Genomic DNA, 22,321 nt, shown 5'->3' on the forward strand with positions numbered 1-22,321 from the left:
CCGCAAGATGAGCCTGAAGAGGGGGCGGGTTTAGTGGACTGGAACTCGTATGGCAGAGAATAGCCACGATGAGAGAACGGACGTTTTCTAAACCTCTTTCTTTGGCATCTGCGAGTCTCTCTCTATCTCGGAGCGTGTCTGCGTCCGTCTCTTTCACGCCTTCTCTTCTTCCTCTTCGTCGCTTCCAAGGAAGCGACGTGTTTTCCTGCTCTTTGTTATGGGGTCCTTGTACAATGCTGGCTGTGTGTGTGTGTGTGTGTGTGCATGCCGGTTCGCTTGCAACTCTCTTTGCTGCTGCGTGCGTCGAGCTCACTCATGCGATCGAGTCTGCGCCGCCCTTGTCCTCGGCTGATCAGAACGCCCGACAACCTCTCTCATTCATGCTCGTTTACGGTGCGAATGGAAACAGGGTCCAACGAAGGACGTTCTGCATGCATGTACTTTGTCAGTGTCCTCCCCGTCTCCGAACACACACACACACACACCTACCCGTCCTCTCTGCCCCCCTCCGAGCCCTCCACCCTTGCTACTAAGGCGGAGACAGAACGCGAGAGAGAGCAATGAGGTGGTGTGACGCACGTGCGGGGTGTTGTGGCGAAGGAAGGGGGAGGGGCATGTGGAGATGACGCACACGTTAAAGGTGGTCTCTTTTCGTTTGCTTTGGCTTTTGGCTTCCTTCCTCCCGCGTTCGCCTGCTGAAGGCGAGGCAGTGTCCCCTCGAGCTTTCCCGAGGGGAGACACACCGGAAGCGGCAATGGTGAGAAGATAGCAACAAAAACAACGCAAAGGAATGCGTCACCGCACAAAGAGTCATCGTCGCGGGTGCAATGGGCAGGCCGGGTGTCGGGCAATCCGCCCTGGACTGTGAAACCATCCGTGGCTCACCCCCCTCCCCCTCCTCCACCACCCACTCGTCAGTCTCCTCTTTCCCCTCTCTCTACTTGATTCCATCCGCCCATCTCCTTGTGTTTGTTTGTTTTTTTGCCGTCTCTCATGTGATTCGCGTACACGCACACACATATTTGGTAGCTCATCGCTGCCGTGGCTGCGTCCCCCTCTTTTCCTTGTCGCAGCACACCCTGAAGCTCCTTCGCTGGATGCTCAAAACTATATTTTTGTCGTTGTCTGTCGCGGTCTATTCTTTCGTTCACGTGCATACGCCATTCAACCACCACCATCCCTCATCACTCCTCCCACTCACCTCACCCCCAAACCCCAACATAAGATACATAAGCGCGCACATGCGCTACACCTTTTCACCTGTAAACAAGTAGGCGTGCGACTCTCACGCACCGAGCTCCCGTGTTTCTGTGACTTCGTTTTCTGTGTATTCGCTGAGTCTGTCCTCACCGACACACACACACGAGCTTGTGCAGAGAGGCATGCGCGCAAGCCAACTGCTTGAGCAGCTTCATCGATCGTATCCCCACTAGGCGCATCTTTCCTTTTCCTTCCTTTCGGTCTGTGTGGGTGGTGCGCGCACTTTTTTTTCTTCTGGGCTTCGTTGCGTATCTCAAAAAACACCGAGACCACCACTTCCACCCACCTCCAAAAGGCACGAAGTTGTCGACCCCTCACAGACAGACCGCATCATCAACGGCAGAGCGTTCCAGACTCTCTGCCTCGCTTTATTCTCTTTGCTTTTCTTCCGACATCTCCTCCGCCCTCCGTCCCTCGATCGCGGTTCGACCGTCACCCCTGCGGTCACACGTGTTTCCGCACACGGGTGAAGACAAGTGTCCTTTCCCGTCGTTACCACTTCCCTCCGTTGCCGGCCAGTGCGGCGGATCGTGTCGATCTACCCTCCGCGGGGGCAGGCATGCCTTCAGTGTGAACGCTTCTGAGAGGTCACTGTCCGTTGTTGTCGCTAAGCAGTCGAAAGTGCGGATCTCATCATGAGGCGCTACCGGTCGTGGGGGACAGCTCCGCTGCTCTCCACGCTCCTCATGGTAGTGCTCCATTCCTTTGCCCTGCACAGCGCAGCTGCGCGTACGCGAGAGTCGCTGCTATATTGCCTCCCTGCCGAGACGGAGCCGCATGGCCTCATCCGCTGCGTCATCCAGGTGCTGGACGGATACCAGCAGCCCACAACGAACTTCGACCCTTCCGATTTTATAGCTCTGACGCGCACCTCGAACGCCACGGCGGTCGTCACGAAGAGCGCGTTGGTGCGTGGCAGCGACAACGCAACCGTCGTCTTCACCCTGTCCGTCTCGACGGCCGCCGATGTGCTGATCCGGGTGTACTTGCGGGAGAATGACGTCATCGGCGGCAACGCCGGCATGGGAGAGGTGCGCGGGAGCGGCATCACAGTTTCTGTGCTTTCATGGCCGACCTCGCGCCTCGGCCCTATCACCTGCACGGCGCAAAGCACAGGTCTCGCACTGCGAAGCGCCACCATCTGCCGCGCCGCCCTCTACGACAAGAGCAACACGCCCTCGGTTGTGCACAGCGCCGACGTGCTGTTCAGCGAGGCAAGCGCGCTAGGCAACTTTGTGTTCACCTCTGGAATCAAGGAGCTTGTGTTTAGCTTCACGGCGCCGCCGACGGCGCCCGCGCTTGTCGGCACCTTTACGCTAACTGTGAGCCTTCGCGGCAAGGACGCCCACGTGAACAGTGACGGGGCACAAGCGGTTCAGATTCCGATTTTATACCCTGGCGAGGTCGCGCTGTCTGAAACGACAGGCCTGCAATGTGCAGCGGAGACGCGGCCCATTACATGCTTCATCACGGCATCTGGTGCACAGGGCCCTGTTACTTTTAACGCCACGCACTTTCGCCTGCGCGTGGAAAGATCGGTCGGGGCCGTCGCTGCGGCGGCGGATACGTTGGGCAGACTCACCACCAACGGCTCGGGCGCCGCTACCCGGCACTGGGTCGATGTCACTGATACCTTTAGCCTTTCCGTCACCCGCTCCCCACTGCGCCCGTACGTTGGCGTCGTCTCTTGGGAGCCGAAGTTGGAGGACTCCATGTACGAGGCCAGGCTTCGCGTGTTCGCCTCGACGGATGGGCAAGAAGTCGGCGCAGCTAGCAGGGACAGTGCCGCAGCCACCGGCAACGCAGCCGATGTTGCGGGCAGCCCATACTCCTTCATGACGGGTATACTGCCCAACGCTCCGTCCGTGACGCTGCGCGGCTGCCGCGAGTCGGTCATCGCCTCGGGCAATACAACAGTGTGCTTTATCGACCTGGCAAATGGTGTGTCGGGCGACACCGCCTTCTACGCCATCACCACCTCGCACCGGGAATCTTCTGTATCCAATTTGACCTATGTTGCGCACGATGCCGTCTGTGCGTGTCGATCACTGTGGTTCACCTATCACGCCCCAACGGCCCTCATCAGCCCAGTGGACGACTACATTGAGGTGTCTATGTACACCGACGTCGTACACTCGGTCAGCGGTATGGCCATAGCCAGCAACGTGCCGCTCCGTCTCGACGTCCTTCCGGTGGTGTCCCGCTCCGGTCACGACACCTCCACAGCGCCGACGGACGCTGTTCTGGTCTCCGTCGGTATTCTCTTCTACGGCAGCGTGCTCGCTGTCGGTGGCGTGCTCATTGTGCACCGCTCGCGCAAGGCCGCCCGCATCCGCCGCAAGCGCGCGCTGAAGGAGCGGGCAATGATGCAGGCCATGGACAGACGCCAGGGCGTACCTACACCAGACGCGGAGATCCTTAGGGACAACCCAAGCGCCCTGACTGAGACACCGGCGATGACTACCACCCTAGACGGCGCCGCTGCGGGGCATGTTTTCCTGGTTCGAGGAGGCGTGGGTCCGAACACTTCTGGGTACGACACGATCGCCATGCTGGGTGTGGGTGCTGGAGGGGCGGGTGGTGGTGGTGGAAGCCGTTCAACGTCGCCGCCTTCGGTGCCGGCAGCTGTAGTGAGCAACGTGGCAGTTCTTCAAGATACCTTCCACTCTGACAGCGACTAGACAGCAGCGGAAAGGCCCGCCATGCGATGTGGAAGTATGCTGTCCCATATGCGTACGCGTGTATGCCTTCATGCAAGAGGCCAAGTATGCCGACATGTACGTGTGAGGGGTGGGGCGAAGGCAATTGTGGCCTGTGGCTCTACGCGCTGCGTGCGAAGGTCAAGTTCATCGTTCAACTCCCGTCGCTCTATCCACGTTGCACACTCTTCCGGCTCCCACCCCTCCATCTCTCTTGGTCCTCCGGCCCTCCCCTCCCCAACCTATGGTGGGGTATCTATGCGTGTGTATTAACTGGAACTGCCGCGGACTGTCATGTGATTCGGCGCCGGCGCCAACTAATAACGGAAGCACAGAAGTAAACAGGGGCAACCAGAGCAAACGTAAGAAGGTGGCGCCTCTGGCAACGGGTGTAATCGACAGCGGTGTCTAGAGGCACCACCTCGGGTGGGCCATGTGCGTGTATGTGCCCCCCCCCCTGTGGTGTTGCTGTTGTTGCTCCGGAAGGAACACACGCCCCAATGCCGACAGCACACAAAGGGAGCACGCTCTTCGGCAAGACGCAGGCACATGAAGCAGATGCTACCGTCTCATTGCAATCACGCTGTTGGCTCTCTCTCTTCACCTCCCTCTCCCCTCTCCTTGTCAAAACTATGACCGGATGTGCGCACCGTCGCTGTCTTAGCACGACCACCATCACCGCCACCGCCACCCCCTCATCTTTCGCGCCGTCTGTGGGATGAGTGGGCAGGGCATTCACACACACACACACACGCACACAAACGAAAGGCAAGCGTGTACAGCGCGACATAGAAATTCGAAGTGTTTTTCCTTCACACTTAATTTAGACAGAACGAGCTCAGTCGTTTCGAACTCGTGTGGCAGGCGCGAAAGTGATCGCAATGCTGTTTCTGTTCTCTCTCTCCTGTGTGGAGGACGTTGCCAGCCCACTAAGTTTTACCGCCCCGACCTCGATGCCCACCCGCACCTAAATCTCCGCAGCGACAAAGAAGAGGAGATGGGGCACGTGTGTGCCGAGGCAGTGCGGTGCAGTCTTTTGTCACCGGAATCGACCTTTGTTTTCGTTTGCCTTACACGCGGCGGGCTCGCCGTGCTGCTTCCTGGCGCGTCTGTTGAAGGCACAAACAGCAACATCAACAGACTCTGACAAGGGTAGGCTCGCGTCTGCTGGGAGCCATTGAAGAAGGAAAAGGCAGCCCGTTTTTCTATCCCCCCCCCGCTCGTGTAGACACCGCGTATTCTAGCCCCTCTCCTTCTCCATATTTGTATACAGCGTGCATATCGAGGTGCACGGAGAGAAGGCATTCAAGGCACACACACACACAGAGGTAGGGTCCCCGACTGCATCGCCACTGGTCATTTCGCTCGCTTCCTCCACACACACACACACACACACACACACACCACCATCACCATCGCCACTCAACCACGCACGTCTCTCTCTCGCTGCAGCTCTTCTTCTTACTCTCTGCTCGGCTCGTCATTGGCTCTCGTCATCTTTTGTTTTTTTTTTCCACTGCTGTCGGGTTTGGTGTCCATGCCCCTTTTCTCCTCTCGCTCGTGCTCGACAGGTCTCTTTCTTTTCAGCCTGATCGCATCTTCTCCGTTCTCTTTCTGAAGCTCGTGGAGCGTCTGTGTGTTGTGGTCGCGTGCGGGTGACGGCGCCCCTTACTTTTCTCGTGAGCAACGTCATACGCTAAGCTTACACGGCGTTCACCACACGCTTTCTCGTGAAGGACACCACCAAGGGCACGCTGCTGCTCGGCTCCACGTCGCTCGGCGCCATCGCCGTGAACCCGCCGCTGCCCACCGTCACCGGTGCCCGAGGCGAATGCGCCACGAACAGCGCGGCCTGCGTCAGCGGCGCGGCGCTCACCATCAGCAGCACCAACTTCAACTACCGCGACCACGCCTACCAGCAGTTCTTCGTCGGCGTCACGGAGGCGCGGCGCAGCGCCGTCCGCCTCACGCCCACCGCCGTCAGCATGACCGACCTCACTGCAAACCTCACCGTCGCCCATGGCACGCCGGCCGGGAGCTATCCCGTGTTTGTGAAGGTGCAGGTGTGCATGATGCACATGATGTCGCCGCCGCGCTATGTGGGCAACCTGGTGCTGCAAGCCGGCTCAGCTTCAAGACTCGATGGCGACGCGACGCGCTCTGCTGTTGGCGTTTCTAACGCAGCGGTGGCGCCACTGCAACGAACGAGCGTCCGTGACGGCGATGCCTTCAAGGCGGCGTTGGTTTTTGTGGCCGTTGTCGCCCTCCTGGTGTTCTTTTTTTTTTCGCGTTTCTTTCAATGATTGTTATAAGCTGCCGCTTCGCTTTTTGGCGAAGAAGAGAGGGGCGCGCGCGCGGGAGTTCTAGGAAGTGTTTTTCGATGGTGCTGGCGTGTCGAGGGGCGCGACAACGTCGGTGCTTTCGATCATGACAGCCGCGTGGGCATCGGTCGGTCATATGACGAGCGAGTAGGGCAGCTAGTCGAAGTACTACATGTTGTCTATCTTGTTTGCCTCTGCGTTCCTCTTGAACCGCGTTGCACGTCTGTGCCGGCTGCGGGCTCGATAAAGAGACACGTTAACTACTCACACGCCGTCATGACACTGGAAGGTGATGCAGCAGCGCAGGACTCACGAAAAGATGCGGCCGGTGGCCGGTGAGACAAGCGCGAAAGGGAGGGCTTCAGATAAGCGAGTTGCAAATCGGCCGTTTTTAGTGTATTCGGCTTGTCGGTCAAGCACAGTGGTCGCCTTCTCCTGCTCCCCATGCACCTCGCATGAGTAGGAAGGGCCGTCAACGGCTGTTGGCCATATGGCTTAACGACAAAAAAAAAGCAATGGACGGGAAAAGCAGGCAGTCGGAAGACGTGAGTGGTGGGGAGGGGGGCTGCAAATGCGTAGCGGAAAGACTGTCTTTTCAGCCTCAAGCCTCATCCCCCTGCACACCTTTCCTGCGTGTGCGGCTCCCTCCTCTAACCTAGACACATACGTACGCAAGACGAGAGACGCACATGCAGCGTCACATGGTGTCTCCTTGCGCGTCGACGACGAACGCTCTGATAGAGTGCTTCACGGCTTCGCCTTCATGCGATATGCTTCCCTTAGCACCATGTAACACTTCTCTTCTTGTATGGTTACCCGCCTGTTTTCGACTTCGCTTCCGTTGTCCTCGGTGGCCGCACGTCTTTCCCATTATTCCTCCCCGCTCTACATACACACTCGCACATCCGCTGCTGTATCCACTCCGCGCGGTCGACACACAAACATGCATGTGCACGTTCGTGAAACACTTCCGCACATGCTCCCTCCCCCTCTTCTTCGGGGATTTTTGTCTTTGTCGTTTCTCCTGCGCGCGTCGGCGATGCGCGATTCGCATGTCGCCAATGGTGTCGCGCCTCGTGACACGCACACACACATACACACATATATATGTATGTATATGTGTGTGTATGTGTGTATAATGGAACTATGAATCTACGGGGGAGAAGCCAAGACAAGCAATCGAAGAGAAACCCGAGAAAAAAAACAAGCTTACGCGAACAAAGGAAAAAAGTTAAGCAGCTTAAAGGGAAACGCCGAATATATATATATATAAACTTTTATCTTCTATTCCTTTCGTCTGTTGGGTTGATTCCCTCCCTCTCGTGTGCGTGTCTGCATCGGCGCCGTTGTTGGGTTTCTCGTTGGCTCGTTCGTCTGTTTCTTCGGTAATTCAGCCTTTGTCGTGTCGTGTTCTTCTTTGCTTGAGTTTTTTTTTTGGAGTTGTCGTTTTCCGCTTTCGCCTTCTCCCCCACTCTCCGGTGCGGACTTTTAAGCCAAAAAAAAAAGCAACGTCTCTCACAAAGCCGCACGTCGATCTGTGGACAGCAGCGGCCACAACGAAAGGAAGGAAAACCGGAAAGCGGCAAAGAGAGAGCGCTCGGAATATCGAAGCAAGCGAACGCACGGCGGCAGAGCGAAGAGAAGCAGGAGAGTCACACTTCACCATCGCCTCTCCAAAAACGTTCTTTTTTTTTCGGGGGGTGTCTCCATCTTCGACTTCTGACTGCTGCTGTGGCGTTCTGTTTCGTTCTGTTTTTCGCCTTGCGCCTTGGTCAGCTCCACCGCATCTACTTAGCCTTAGCTCTACTCTTGTTTTGTGTAGCACGCTCTCCGCATACGCTATTCTTTTTTTGGTTTTTGTATGTGTTGTTGTGTGTCTGTATCGGTGCAACAACCCTTTGTTCCTGTTTTACTCCTCTGTGTCTTTCCGCATCACACTAACTCCTTTCCTCGTCTCGCTCACTTCCCGAGCAACACCAGTCACACCTCTCTCGTTTCCTTTTGCTGGAAAGCTTCTCTACTCCTGCGCGAGCCGAAGCTCTCCACCGCCCACCCACTCTCTCTCTCTTTGTGTGTCTCTTTGCCGATTCTTAACCCAATACCGTCGAGGGGTTCTTCCGATACCGCCAAAGAGGGGTTGAGCCAATCAGACGCACATCCATCGGCTTGTCTTTTCATCAGGGAGCGAGCGCTCGTCGCTTACGCGTCTCTTCAGCAGCACAGGGTACACCAGCGCCACCATGCCGCACACCGAACCTCAAAACTGCCTCCCGCGAGGTAAACTGCGCAGCACCTTGCCGTCACTTGGCGGATACCGGGGCGCCGTGGTTGCCGCCGCGTGGGCTCTATTGCTCATGGTTGTCGTCGCCCATCCAGCTGTGTGTGCGGCACCAGTCGTCACCGGCGCAACCTGCGTCGTCAACAGCGATGGGTGGTGCATCAACTCTGCGCTGAAGTTTGAGGGCACCGACCTGGCCTCCGTCAAAGCCCTCCGCATCGGCTCCACCGCCGCTGAGGAGAAGCAGATCACGTGCGCTGACAAATTCGCCGCCACGGCCAACGCCGTCTCCTGCACTGTCGCCATGGCGTCGTCGGCGAAAGCCGGCCTGTACCCCGTGACGCTAGTGCTCGGCGACCAAAAGCAGGTGGAGGCCGGCAGCGTGCTGCTCGGCGCCCTCTGGGAGCTGCCGAGTATGCAGACCTGGACCAGCACGACGGCGTCGGGTCCGCACAAGGTGACCGGGCAGTCCAGCGACTGGCCCTCCACCGGCGACGCGTGGAGCATCAGCGGCACCTTCGACCCCGCCAACCACTACAGCGTGCTCTTCTACAACATCGAGGCCGAGGCCGCAGCCGGCAACCCATCCCACGTTACCTGCGCTCTGCTCACTGTCACCGCCAGCAAGCTCACCTGCACTATCATTGCCGCCAGTGGCGTCATGGGCATGTACCGCTTTCTCGTGAAGGACACCACCAAGGGCACGCTGCTGCTCGGCTCCACGTCGCTCGGCGCCATCGCCGTGAACCCGCCGCTGCCCACCGTCACCGGTGCCCGAGGCGAATGCGCCACGAACAGCGCGGCCTGCGTCAGCGGCGCGGCGCTCACCATCAGCAGCACCAACTTCAACTACCGCGATCACGCCTACCAGCAGTTCTTCGTCGGCGTCACGGAGGCGCAGCGCAGCGCCGTCCGCCTCACGCCCACCGCCGTCAGCATGACCGACCTCACTGCAAACCTCACCGTCGCCCATGGCACGCCGGCCGGGAGCTATCCCGTGTTTGTGAAGGTGCAGGTGTGCATGATGCACATGATGTCGCCGCCGCGCTATGTGGGCAACCTGGTGCTGCAATCCGGCTCCATAGCCGGCTTTAACACGGAGATGCCCACTGGAAATTCTTCTGAAATCCAGGGCGCCGTTGATGGTCGTCATGGCGGTATGTCCTCGGGTTACATTGCTGTCACTATTCTTGCCGTGGTCTTCGGCGTGATGTTCCTCATCGTGCTCGTGGCTTTGGCACTTGTGTGCCTTCGCAAATCCGAACGCCGCCGTCGTCTTCCGGAAGGAAATCGCTTCTGGGATAGCATGGCGAGTGATGTGCCAGCGGTGGTGTCAGATCGTAAAGATTTCAACAGCGATTGTGTTGTGCACTAGTACCAACCGGATTTTCGCTGCTTGCGCGGAGTGGTCCAACGAGGAGGTGAGCGAGGTAGACATCGGAAGACAGGTAAGGATACCCGCAGTTGTCCTGATCTACTCGTCTCTGCTCAGGAAGTGTCCACGATAGCTCGCTCTAGCCTGGCTTATCAGCGGCGTCCACGACTTCGCCGACAGCGGCGGCGTGGCGTCGTCTACTCCCACCACCACCCGCATCAGTTTACGCGCTCTTTTTTTTTTGACTTTCTTTAGGGAGAACACGGGTAGTTAACTGTGAGTGTGCATCATTGTGCGCACTCGTAGCTCGGCCTGCCTTTTGAGATGCCCCCGTCGGCGCACACAAACGATGCAAGGGGCGCGAAAAAGAGAGAGCGTCAGCGTGTTTCTTTGCGAGTAGTTTATTTCGTTTTTTTTTTCTCTTCTCCTCCTATCTGTCGCTCTCTCGCGTGCCTCTTGCCCCCTCTTTACCGCCACCTCTCAGGAGAGTAGCGTTGTGAAGGACTGGTACGCCGATGGAAGTTAGGCCTTATCGGTGTGTGTGTTTGTGTCTGTGTGCGTGTGTCGCAGTCGTCGTTTGACCTGCTTCTCCACACAAAAGCACACGCACGCACGTAGGCCAGGCTCGTACGAAACGGGGCGAAGTGAGTTTTTTTTTCGCTTTCTTTTTTTTAGGCTGGGAACGTTCACCCGACATCTGTTGAATTTCCTTCACTTACGTCTGGTGTGCACGTACTGGTCGCTGTCGGCATGTCGTTTCACCTTCTTCCTTTACGTCTCGTACGCACAAACGCCTCCGCTCCGTCATCGACAGCATGCGCTCCTCTTTTTTGTGTGTGCGCGCGGACGTAGGCGCTACCGCCCACGACGTCGATGTCGAGAGCACACAACTAACCAATTTAGTCTACGTGAGGGTTAAGGCTTGGTTGCAACCGCCACACACACGTACACACCCTCTGATAGCGTCGTCGCGAAGACTCCCCTAATCGTGGCACTCATCTCTCCAAAATGCTTGAGAGATGCCCCCTCCCCCGCACACAAACTCCTCTGCGCTGTGATGCTGCCTCGGTAGGTCATCGTCCCCCTTTCTCTCTCCCGACTCTACACCTTCCTCATCCCTCTCTGAGCCTCCCCCCCCCCGACGCACACGCACACGCATTATTTGCTCGTCATCGAAAAACGCCCATTAGCTACAAACTCTACAAAGAACACCACACACACACACAAGCCAGCAACAAAAAAAGGGCATAATCAAAAAGAAAAAGGTACCCCCCCCTATCTACACACACACGCGCACCCTCACATAGGTATATATATATACCACATTCCAGAACAGGCCTCCCTCGTATTTATTTTTCCTGTTTTTCGTTCTCTCTCTGTTTTCCTCTCTTGCTGGCTTGGCTTGTTTACGTTGCACTCTCATTGTCTCTTCAGCGCCTCTCTCCCGCACGCACACACACACACACACTCGACGCCCTCTACATTTACGTGCGTGCTCCCTTTGTTGTTGTTTTCTCGGAGAATAGAAGACCGAATAATACAGCTGTGAGTAGTGAGTGCGTGGGCGGTTTAGCGAGCCAATCTCGATAGCATCGACAAGACGCAAAAAAGACAAGCAGCCTTGCACTCTCTTGCATACTTACGACCCAGTCGCCCACAACGATACATACGCACCGATACGGTCACTGTGTACCCTCCTTCCTCCTCCCTTTTGCGTCCTTTTTGGGGGGGCTCTTGCTGGCGTATTCTGTAGCGCTTGTTTTGGACTTCAGCGCATCGTTGGGGTACCTGGCACCAGTCATAGTCCTCCGCACCCTCCTAGCAACGCTGTAGCTTGCCAAACATCCACATTGCAAGACGATCGAAATGTACTCGGAACAGAGCTGGAACGATCACCACAGCGTCTCAGGCACGCAGCGCTTTACGCGTGGCGGCGGTATCGGCAGCATCAACCCTAGTGGCCGCGGCGGGGCTGGCGGCTACGACGTGGGAAGCGCAGCCGCCGCAGGCGGGTACAACAGCGTCGCGGCCGCACGTCAGCAGTCTCCACAGCCCACATCCTTTTACCCTCCTGTAACCTCGCGCTTTACTCCTATGGACTTCGAGCTTTTTATCAACAGCAACCGTGACCCCACCGATGAGATGCGGCGTTCGCAGGAGTACTACTACTGGTACCACAGCAAGCAGCCTCGAGACCCCCGCGTGCCGCAACCGCTACCCTCTCTGGAGGTGCAGGAAACATTCACCACCATGGAGACGCCGTGGGAGGATGTGAGTGCGATGCCCTCCTCTACTGCTGTTCGCGCAGGTACTGCTAGCGGCTTGGGGCGCAAGATGGGTGGCAAGAGCCTCGCCCTCGACGCCAAGGATCTTTGCGAAACGCAGGAGGCGCAGGCCATCAACCCGTACGGGCACAGCCTCATCACCGAGAGCAACATGATGAGCCCTAGCACGCAGTTCTTTGCGGCGTATGCCCCAACACCGCTGGCAATGGCAACCCCCAGCACCCTCCGCGCCTACGCGCACGGTCACTTGCCCATGCCTTCATCCGGCAACCGCGGCAGCTATGAGGGGGAGATGGCCGGCGGAGTCACGTACGGCCGCGGCACCGCGCCCGCCGCCAAGAGTATCGCCTCACAGCAGTACTACACGCAGGAGCCCATGAACGCCTTTGGCCTCTACAACACTGGAGTGGACCCCGGTTCCAACTACTACGACGCCACGCAGGGCAGCAGCAGCAACGGTCTTGGCGCTGGCCACGGCAATCCATACCAGCTGATGGAAGGCATGGGTGAGGTAGACCCAACCATGTTGTACAGCCAGCCTGGGACGGACTGCGGCTTCCAGAGTCGCGGCACAGGCCGTGGCGGGAATCGTCGCTACAACAACAACAGCGCTGGAGGTGGCGTTGGCGGTGGGCGTGTTGGCCGGAACAACTACCGTGGTGGACGCGGCGCTGGTGGTATGGGCAGCATGGAGAGTGGCAGTGGCCCGAACAGCCACCGCTTTGTCGGCTCGGAGAAGCTGCGCATGTTTCGCCACGACGTGGCGGAGCAGAAGACGTCACAGTGGCGCCTGGACGACCTCAAGGGCTACGCTGTGGAGTTTGCCAAAGACCAGGAGGGCAGCCGTTTCATCCAGAGTGCCGTCGACACGGCCAGCCCCGAGTCGCTGGACGTCCTCTTCCACGAGATCTTTGAATCTCCGCTAGAGCTGGTGACGGACATCTTCGGCAACTACGTTCTGCAGAAGCTCTTGGACAAGGGCAACACGCCGCAGCTCACCTTTGCGGCGGAGCGGATGTGCGGCCATGTAGTGGAGCTCACCATGCAGACGTACGGGTGCCGTGTGATTCAGAAGTGCATAGAGGTGATGCCTTCAGCTGGCCTGGACATCATTCTCGCCGAGCTCAAGGACAACGTGGCAAAGTGCATCCAGGACCAAAACGGCAACCACGTCATCCAGAAGTGCGTCGAGGTCATTCCACAACGGTGTGGCTTTATTATTTCGGCCTTCTCGGGTCGAGTGATGGAGCTGGCCACGCACGCGTACGGGTGTCGTGTGATTCAGTGCATCATGCAGCACTGCCCTGAGCAGGAGGATACCATCTTCAACGAGCTCCTCAAGGCGGTCGATGTGCTGGCGAAGGATCAGTACGGCAACTACGTGATTCAGCACGTTTTGCAGAACGTAAAAGATGAGAGCAAGATCGAGTCCGTCTACGCGGCGCTGAAGCCCAAGTTCTTCTACCTGAGCAAGCAGAAGTTTGCCTCGAACGTGATGGAGAAGCTCTACGCCCGCTCGAGCCCTGCGAACCGCATGGAGATTGTGGAGATGATGTGCGCCGACTTCCCCAGCAAGGCAGATCACGTGGAGATCGTCGCCTTTAAGCGGTCCGCGACAAAGACTGCGGCGATAGTGAACGCGGAGGAGGGTACTTGGCCGCCGACGAGGAGCAACGCCGATGGCACGGTAAAAGAGGTGAAGGAGAAGAACCGCGAGGCGAAGGATGCGGCGATGGGCATCATTGAGGAAGTCGTCTCGGTGGGCCTCGGTCAGCCCAGCATGCTCTGCCTCATGATGAGCGACCAGTACGCCAACTACGTGGTGCAGCGCGTCCTGGACGCGTCCGAGGTGGACCAGTTCGTGAAGCTCGTCGACAACATCGAGAAGTATATACTGCCGATTCGCACCTACACCTACGGCCGCCCCATTGTGCAGCGGCTTTCTCGCCGCAAGCTAGTGCTCGCCCCGGGCGACGAGGCGGGAGAGGCAGGTAGCACCAGTATGAGTAGCCACAATCACAACGAGGGTCGCGCCAACCATAATGAGGGCCGCTCCAACCACAACGAGGGCCGCGCCAACCACCACCGCCGCTAAAGCAACAAAGTTAGGACCCGTGAGGGCAGACAAGGCTAGCCGCGACATGTCGTTCTCTATTCTCGTGTGTGTGTGTGTGTGCTTTTTGGTTTTCGCTTTTTCTGAGCCTCTCACCCCTCCCCTCCCCTCCCCTCCGCCTCGCTGTTCGGCTGCCCATGATGCGCTTCGCTTCACACACACACGCGCACAGCACCTCGCTTTTGATGCTGCGTGCGTGTTGGTGGATGATGGTGCCGTTTTGATTTGGGTAGCTTCCCTCCCCCCTCTCCCCTGCCCTTGCCGCTGCACTCGGACTCCATGGAGACTCTGGTGTGTGCATCTTCTTCATCTTTCCTCGACTATTTGTTCCACCGAGCCTCTCCGCGTTCGCTTCTTCGGGCGCCTTCCCCCCCCCCCACGCGTCTCTCGCCCTCTTCTTGTGAACGGAGGGGGAGAATGGATGGCGTGTTTACGCCTCTCCCGATTCCGCGCCTCGCCCCTTTCTCTTCTTTCCCCTCCTGACCCCTTCTCCGATGTATGTTCCGGTGTGTATTACGTTGCCTTCAGTTCTTTAGGCATAAGCGTCTGAGTGATTTGCTCTTGCTCTGCGATTAGTTCTTCTTGCCTTTCTTCTCTCTTCGACAGGTGGTGCGCTCTAGCACCTTTCCACCTTTCTCTCTCTCATAATATATCATATTGGGTCTTTTTGTTTGGTGTCTGTGTTCGGCTTGGTTTTCTCTTCAGGTTGTGTGACCGTGTGCGCGCCGGTGAGCGAGTCGACGTACACACGCAGATGCACCTTCGCCAGCACGCACACCCTTGACAGACGCGTCCTCCTCTCCACCCCCCCAACCCCTTTCCTTCTCTGCGCTGTCGCAGCGCCACTGGTAAAGAACGAGAAGTGAAAGGAAAGAGCCACCGACTTTACGAAAACGATAAAGTGATGTGACTTGGAGAGAGATCCGTCGGGTGTGCGTGTGTGTGTGTGTTTTCTGATTGATCACTTCTTCGCCGTACGCGCTCTCTCCCTAAATTTACCTCCGTCGTCTTTCTCTCCCGTTTTTCGTTTCGTCGTTTTTTTTTCGCTTTTTTTTCGTCTCTGTTTCGAACTCTGGGCTATCTCCATCTACCAGCTGTATCACGAAACGGTAGAACAAATATATACAAGAAAACGAAAAGACATTTGCACGCACCCGAACCCACACAGAGACACGCAACCACAAACGCAAGGAAGAAGAAGGCTCTGCATGTTTCTCCATCTCTTTTGGGGGAGAAGGTGGAGTACGTCTTGTGTGCTCAGGGGACATCACCCCTCCATCCCTTCCCCTCCCTTCATCTCCCCCGCAAAGGAAAAAAAAGAAACAATCTCCTTTCCGTTAACCGCCAAACCCCTTCACGCACCTCCCGATACAGGACTGAGATGCGGAGGGAAAGTGAAAGGGTAAAGGAAACGGACGGGCAAGTGCGACCAAGTGTATCTGGAACTCCTCTTGCGAACCACAGACTCCATCCCCACATCCTCGCGCACATATGCGTCACGAGCAGTGTCACAGGAAGACGAAACGGGCGGCGAAGTCGGCCAAGGCGTCACGAGCCGTTGTTGCCTCTCTCTCTCTCGTTGATCGTCGCTCGTGATCGTGCGGTTCGGTGTGCATGTGCACGTGTGTCTACGTCAGTGTTCTCTTCCGACGAAGGGTCAGTATTAGATTCGGCTCTCTTTGTTTGAGGTGTGCGCCTTCTTTCTTGTTGTTTTGGCTGGTTCTTTTCGTTTTGCGGGTCTCTTTCCAGCTGTTCACGAGTCTTCTTCCCTTTTCTTTGTGTGTGTGTGTGTGTGTGTGTGTGTGGCTTTCGTTGTGTGCATGTTCGTGTGCTTTCCTTTGTTGTTGTTTTGGTCTTTGCCGACGAAGCAATAAACGGCTCCTACATTTCCCGCGTTTTCTTCGTGTCTCTTTTCCCGCCTCCCTTCCCCGTGGAACTTTCACTCGCCGTCGCCGTTTCAGGTCATCTCCCGCGCAGCAGCCGCGGTCTTTGTCCAGTGCGATTCGGCTTGCTTTGATCGCCCCCCAAAACGCACACGCGCGACCGAAGCGAACAGCACGTGCTGTGCAAGAGCAAAGCAAAAAAAAAAAGAAGGGGCCAGATAGAAGGCCGTCATGGCGTTAGGCCTCAGGGATGAGGCCGCTGATGGAGTACAGAAGAAAAAGGCCAGCATAAGTGCTCGCGCCAGCGGAAGGGATAAACATGCGTTAGGAGGGGGCGTGTAAGTCTGGCAAGCGACTCTCGTTTAGTTTTTTTTTTGTATCTTCTCGCCTTCTGACTTTGCCTTCACACTCGCCTTCCCTCCTACCTAAGCATCACTGTAAACCAAGCTTCAACAAACTACCTCACCACATGTTTTCCTTTTCCTTGAGCTCTCCCCATACACACAAGCACGCAATCTTTTCGCTGCTTCCACTTCTCTTCCTCTCCCCCATCACCCTCGCCTGACAACGAGGACAACCCTCCTTGCCGCCGTGATACTTGGCAACGGAGACCGAACGAAAACAAAAGGAAGAGAGGAGACAGGCGGGAAACCTCATTTGAAGTATTTAACAAGAGAAAATTAGAAAAATGAAAGAAGCAATGCGACCGTAGAACATTTACTCTCTCTCTCTCGCTCTCGCTCTCTGCCTGTATTTGTCAGCCCATGTAAAACAGCTATGCTATCTCATCCCCACCTTCGTCTGTGTTTTGCTTTGTTATCTGCGCCCACTACCATTACCATTTACCTTTTCGCGATCACTGCCCTTTTTTTTTCACGTTCTCTTCACAACTACCCTCTACACTTGGCACTCTCCTTTCCCCCTTGCTGGCAATGTGTGCGTGTGTTCTTGTTTCCAAGTTTCGTCTTTTTCTCTTTTCCTTTTTCTTTGTGTACGCTTGTGTGTGTGTGTGTGTGTGTGTGTATGCTGCTGCTGCTGCTGCTGCTGCTGTGGTTGTTGGATGTGGCGATGTCGCGGGTCGCGTCTTCGTGTACGTGTGTGTTTGTGTGATCATCGCTGCTTCGCTCGTTCGCTCTTTCACTCTTTCTCTCTCGCGTGCGTGTGTGTGTGTGTGTGTGTGTGTGTGTGTGTGTGTGTTTGCCTGATTTTTTGTTTCTTCGTTCTTCTTATGCTCCTTTCCACTTCCTCTCTCCCCCTCTCTCCTCTTTTTTTTTTCGCGGAGTTATTTGTTGATCTCGCCCCCGCTGTTCGATCCTCCTCGCTCACGTTTTTTTTTATCTCGTGTTGTTGCCATCTTCGTTTTCCCCGGCACCGCGTCGGTGTGGTCGTTTGGTGTTGTGTTTCGATTCGCTTTGCCGCTGTCGAATACGCCCCACCGTCTTCGGCGGAGGAGGCCGCGAGAACGAGCAAGAGAAAGCAGGGCTGCAAAGCCGATGCGGATGAAAAAAGAAGGCGACCGAAAGGCGCGCAAGTCATTTTTTTTGTTGCATGGAAGTTTTTTGATGATGTGGTGATTTTTTGTTTTTCCTTTGGTGCTGTCGCTTGCCATCGTGTTTGGTGCGTCGGTGAGGATATGCCGGTGTGTAAGTGTTTTGTGTATGTGTTTCGTGTGTTATAATGTGTATTCCTCCTCGTCGTTTTGGTGTTTGTTTTTCTCTTTCTTCTTTTTCCTCACTGTCTCTCTCTCTCTCCTTTTTTCAAAGAAAAAAAGGAACGTGCGTGTGCGCATGTGAGTGCTTCCCGATGCATGCACGGCGTACGTTTCGATCAACGCCGCTGGTGCTATTCTCATTCGCAGACACGCATACACAGAGACTTGCACGCGCGCACCTTCTCTCACGCTCTCACTTGGCTACGATGAATAGAGAAGAGCAGCGGCAAACATGGTCATTGATGGTCAGCAGGAAAGAAGTGTCTCTTGCGCAATCTATGTGAGGCAGAAAGAGAAAGAAAGGACGGCTCGATATGCGCTTGACGCAGGCAGCTCTTTTTTTGTTTTGTTTTCATCAGGGGCTCGGTAAACACCACCGGACGCTGAGAAACGCAGGCACGTCTCTCAGCCTCGCACGCACGCTCGGGCTCATACGCGCGCGCACCGTCAGAGCTGAGAAACAAAAAAGGTTGAACTAACAGATAGCGACTGATGGAGCAAGGAAAGTATTTCTTTTCTTCTGTCTGTTTCTGGTTCATTGTGCGTGCCCGTGTCGGGAGGAACATGACGAAGACTCTCCTGGTGGTAAGGACGATTATTGCAGTGGGTGCTATTGCCCTTGTATCACCACCTCTGTTGTCCAGCAGCACGGCCGGCAGGGGAGTGTACATGTAAATGTGTACCGTTGTTGCCCCAATGTGTTTGGTGCGCGTGGAAGTTGGGGATGTGGGGACAGAGAGACGAGGGTAGAGAGGTGGTGGTGAAGCGAGGGACAAGGTGCAAAGGAACGTATACGCACGCCGTGTTGTGTGCAATGGAAGGAAGTGGAGGGGAAGAGAGACGCTGGCGTGACTCTGCTGCTTGCAAAGGTGCGTCGATTCGTCCTCTCCCTCGCTCTCCTCGTCATCCACCCTTTTTTTCACCTCCGCACTGCTACCACCATCATCGCCACCACGGCCGTCTTTCCTCGCCTCCCTCGGCCCACACACAAGCACAGATAAGCGCCACAAATACACAAGTGTTTACTTCTCCCTTATCGCGATGTCTACTGTACGAACAGACAACAACTCACACACAAAGCCCCCCCCTCTCGCGATGGTCGACTATCATATATACGCAACGCAGCAAAAAGAAAAAGAGGTAGAAGAGAGTAGAGAAAAAGAAAGAACAAAACCAAAATTAACACGAGCGTGATCTCTTGGTTTTTACATGTGTGTGTTTGTTTTTTTGCCTGCGCATTTTTCTTTTCTTCTTTACAACGCTGGTGGTGCGACTCCGCGTGCGTTGTTTAGTAGCCCACAAAGACCAAAAATCCTTCAACCGTCTTTTCTCTGTCGCAGTTGTGTCATTACACCTTCACCCGTTTCTCCTTCCTCGAGCGCTCTTCATGTTGCCCCTCTCGCTTTTCCCTCTCTCTCTTGTCGTTGAAATTACCTGTGCGGTGTGTGTGTGTGCGTCTGCACGGTGCGGCGTTTTCTTTGTGTTTTGTTGTGTGTTTTGTTGTAGCTGTTTCCTTTTCTGTTTGCTTTTTGATGATGCGCCGCCCTCCTCCTCCTCCCTTTTCTTTTTTTTTTCGTCCCGCCAGCAGACCTGTCTCGCTCTCGCTCTCTCCCTCTCTCTTGTTGCTACGCTGGTTTCCCCTCCCCGCCTACTTTCCGTGGAAAGCGGCGCCGTGCGCTTTTGAGTGTACGCGTACGAATCCCGCAAGAAGGGGAAAGGCTGTTTGATAGCCAAACGCAGACGGGCACACACACACGCAGAGCGAGTGGCGTGCATCAGAGGCCCGAAAGAACCGCATTCCATGCCAAGCACGAGAGGACGAAAAAATAAAAGGAGCGCGATGCGAGTGGCGACGGAGAGGCTCTCGCCGGTGCAGCCGAGCCCCGCGATCGTTGTGCTGAGTCTCTTTCCGGTCTGCACCCCTCTCTCTTTTGGCCGGTCAACCTTGACGGTGCAGCGGGCATCCTAACGGAGAGCAGGGCGTCCGAGAGAGGCGAAGCAGGTACATAGCAATGTCACGAGATTACGGCAAGGAACAGACAAGACGCCTGACGTGGCTAGAAGAGTGCAAGAGACATCGCTGCACTCAGGCTCGCCTGCATGATGGAGTGAGGTGTCAAAGGTAGAAACGAAGCATACCTTTTCTTCGCGTGTTTTCACGGTGCCCACTTCCCTGCCGTACAACAGGAGTCAAACGCCACTCTAACCCCTGACCCGTCACGAGGCTCCATCGTGTGGCGCGAAGCAGCCGCAAACGCGCGCGCTGCAGCAGTGCATGCTCGGTTATACAAGCAGGGTTCGGCATCAAACCCTACCCACCATCACCCGCCTCGCAGGTCGCCTCACAGGCGCACTCCTCGGGGTGGTTCAGGCGCCCCACACCAATAGACACTGAGAGACTGGTTAGGTACGTTCGGGTCGCGCTGACACTCTGCCCATCATGTGGATGGCGCAAGCGTGTGCACTGTCGCGGGTTGCTCTGACGCAACGCCATCCAGGCTCTCATCGCCGGCATCAGCAGTGGCACATCGCCCCAACCTCCCCACGTCGTAGGCACTTGTCCCTGTCACCACCAGAGGTGGTTCGGCATTTTTCAGGGTCGGCGATGCGGACCGGCTTCCTCCCACACAAGGCGGGTGTGCTTGAACCTTTGAAATATCACGCCTCGAGGTGCCCCCCCCTCCCTCTCGCCTCGTCATCGGGGGCGCAGCGGTAAAGAAACGAAAAAGAGAAGAAGAAAGGAGGCTGAGATGGGGCAGAAGGGAAAGATCCGCGCCGCGCGCCCTACGAAAAGTTTGGCGCGTACGCCAAGACCACAATCCGAGGACGGAAAAGAAGGACGACGTCAGCACAGGAATGTCCATCGCCATGGAAAACAAAGAGGAAAATGAAAACGATGGCCGAAGCGCAGCAGAAAGGGCCAAAGGACAACAGAGAGAAAGAGAGTGGTGGCGGGGTGAGCGCGAATACGGGCCGCCCAAGCACGTCGCTGGTGGAGAAGAGGCCAGAAGAAAGTCGACGAGCACAGGTGTCGCCGTGGCATTGGCGTAACAGACACGTGGATGGGTGTGCATGCATCGCTGTGTGTATGCTACTTTTGTTGAACCGTGACACGCACGCTTTGGCTGATCGCTTGCACTCGACCCTTCGGGCTTCAGTTCCTCCTTTGCCTCCCCGCACTTACCCACCCCACACACGCGATTGCAGTCGCCACCGCGAGCCGATGACCTGTGCGCCGGCGCATGCTCGCTTTCTTCCTCTTGCTTAATCAGATGCCATTATATGAGCTCCTAATCCCCAAGCGGATGTCAAACGTAAACCTGCTTCTCCGTGTTTGTGAGCAATTCAGCGCAGGCCGCGCAAAGCCTCCGTTTTTTTTTTGTTTTGTTCCCCACCCACCCCAGATGCATGTGGGCAAGTCTCAGCGCTTCTTTTTCGGTGTGGCCTGTTCGATTTGTCTTGTTCTTGGCATACTCTTGCTCTCCCATTTTTTATTTTCTGTTGCTGTTTCTCTCTTCTGCGGCAGCAGGTACTTCTCAGGCGCGTGCGTTGTTCCTTCGTTTGATTCGTTGTTTCCCGTTCCCTCGAGCACGCAGCACTTTGGCTGCTTCTAATGAAGCGGAGCATGGATATAACCGCGCTCACACACACACACACACATACGCTTGTATGCCTACACTTGTACGTCGTTGGTGGATGTTTTTCTACTCCCTTTTTCCCCTGTTTGGGGGAGGGAGGGGGGCTTCGCCAGCTCTCTTTCTTCTCTTGTGTTTGTGGGTTTCTTTGTTTCTTCTTTGCATCTCCATCTCCTCTTCAGCGCTCTCACTCTCTCCCCATCTATCTATCTGCGTGTGTGTGTGTGTGTGTTTTTCATGTGCTCCTTTTCCTTCTTTATTGGTCTCTTCTCCTATTGTTGTTGCTTGGTTGGCTGGTTGGTTTCACTTGAAGGTTTTTTGGGGTTTTGCGTCCCTCTGTGCTTGCTGTTATTATTCTTTTTTCCCTTCTGTTTCTCCAATATGCCCACCCACTCACTTCACTTGTCCTCCTGCCCCCCCCCCCTCTCAACACACACACCGCCAGTCTCCGTCTACACCTCTTGTGCGATTTCCGGAATAAATTCGACGAACAACAACAGAATAAAAAGATGATCAGTATATGATTCTTTTGTTTTCGCGTGTGTGTGTGTATGCGTCCCCCACCCTCCTCCCGCACACACACACACACATCACCCTTCCCTGGAGCTGTTCGATCCTCAAGACAATGTGAAACGGAAGCCAGTCTGTTTTTTTGTTGTTGGTGTTATTCAAGAGAGGCCAATGTCGCCGCGGCGGCAAAAGCCGCTTTCTCAATGAATTGATGTGTGCCCACGTACTTAGTTGCTCGTTGCTTCCTTCAT

At 55.9% G+C, this 22,321-nt stretch overlaps 3 protein-coding genes across 3 annotated transcripts; all 3 read left to right on the forward strand.

The window, feature by feature from the left end:
- Positions 1-1,895: 1,895 nt before the first annotated feature.
- LINJ_33_1190 (conserved hypothetical protein) lies at positions 1,896-3,941 on the forward strand (the record flags this gene model as incomplete). The annotated part of the gene is made up of 1 exon (XM_001468160.1): positions 1,896-3,941. The coding sequence occupies one exon, from the start codon at positions 1,896-1,898 to the stop codon at positions 3,939-3,941; it is 2,046 nt and encodes a 681-aa protein (XP_001468197.1).
- A 4,693-nt stretch (positions 3,942-8,634) lies between these two features.
- LINJ_33_1200 (conserved hypothetical protein) lies at positions 8,635-9,933 on the forward strand (the record flags this gene model as incomplete). The annotated part of the gene is made up of 1 exon (XM_001468161.1): positions 8,635-9,933. One exon carries the CDS (start codon positions 8,635-8,637, stop codon positions 9,931-9,933), a length of 1,299 nt encoding a protein of 432 aa, XP_001468198.1.
- Positions 9,934-11,799: 1,866 nt separating this feature from the next.
- On the forward strand, positions 11,800-14,313 carry PUF6 (putative pumilio protein 6; the record flags this gene model as incomplete). The annotated part of the gene is made up of 1 exon (XM_001468162.1): positions 11,800-14,313. The coding sequence occupies one exon, from the start codon at positions 11,800-11,802 to the stop codon at positions 14,311-14,313; it is 2,514 nt and encodes an 837-aa protein (XP_001468199.1).
- Between the last annotated feature and the right edge of the window lie 8,008 nt (positions 14,314-22,321).

Source organism: Leishmania infantum, chromosome 33 (genome assembly GCF_000002875.2).
Source record: "Leishmania infantum JPCM5 genome chromosome 33".
In the NCBI taxonomy this organism is placed as follows: Eukaryota; Euglenozoa; class Kinetoplastea; order Trypanosomatida; family Trypanosomatidae; genus Leishmania; species Leishmania infantum.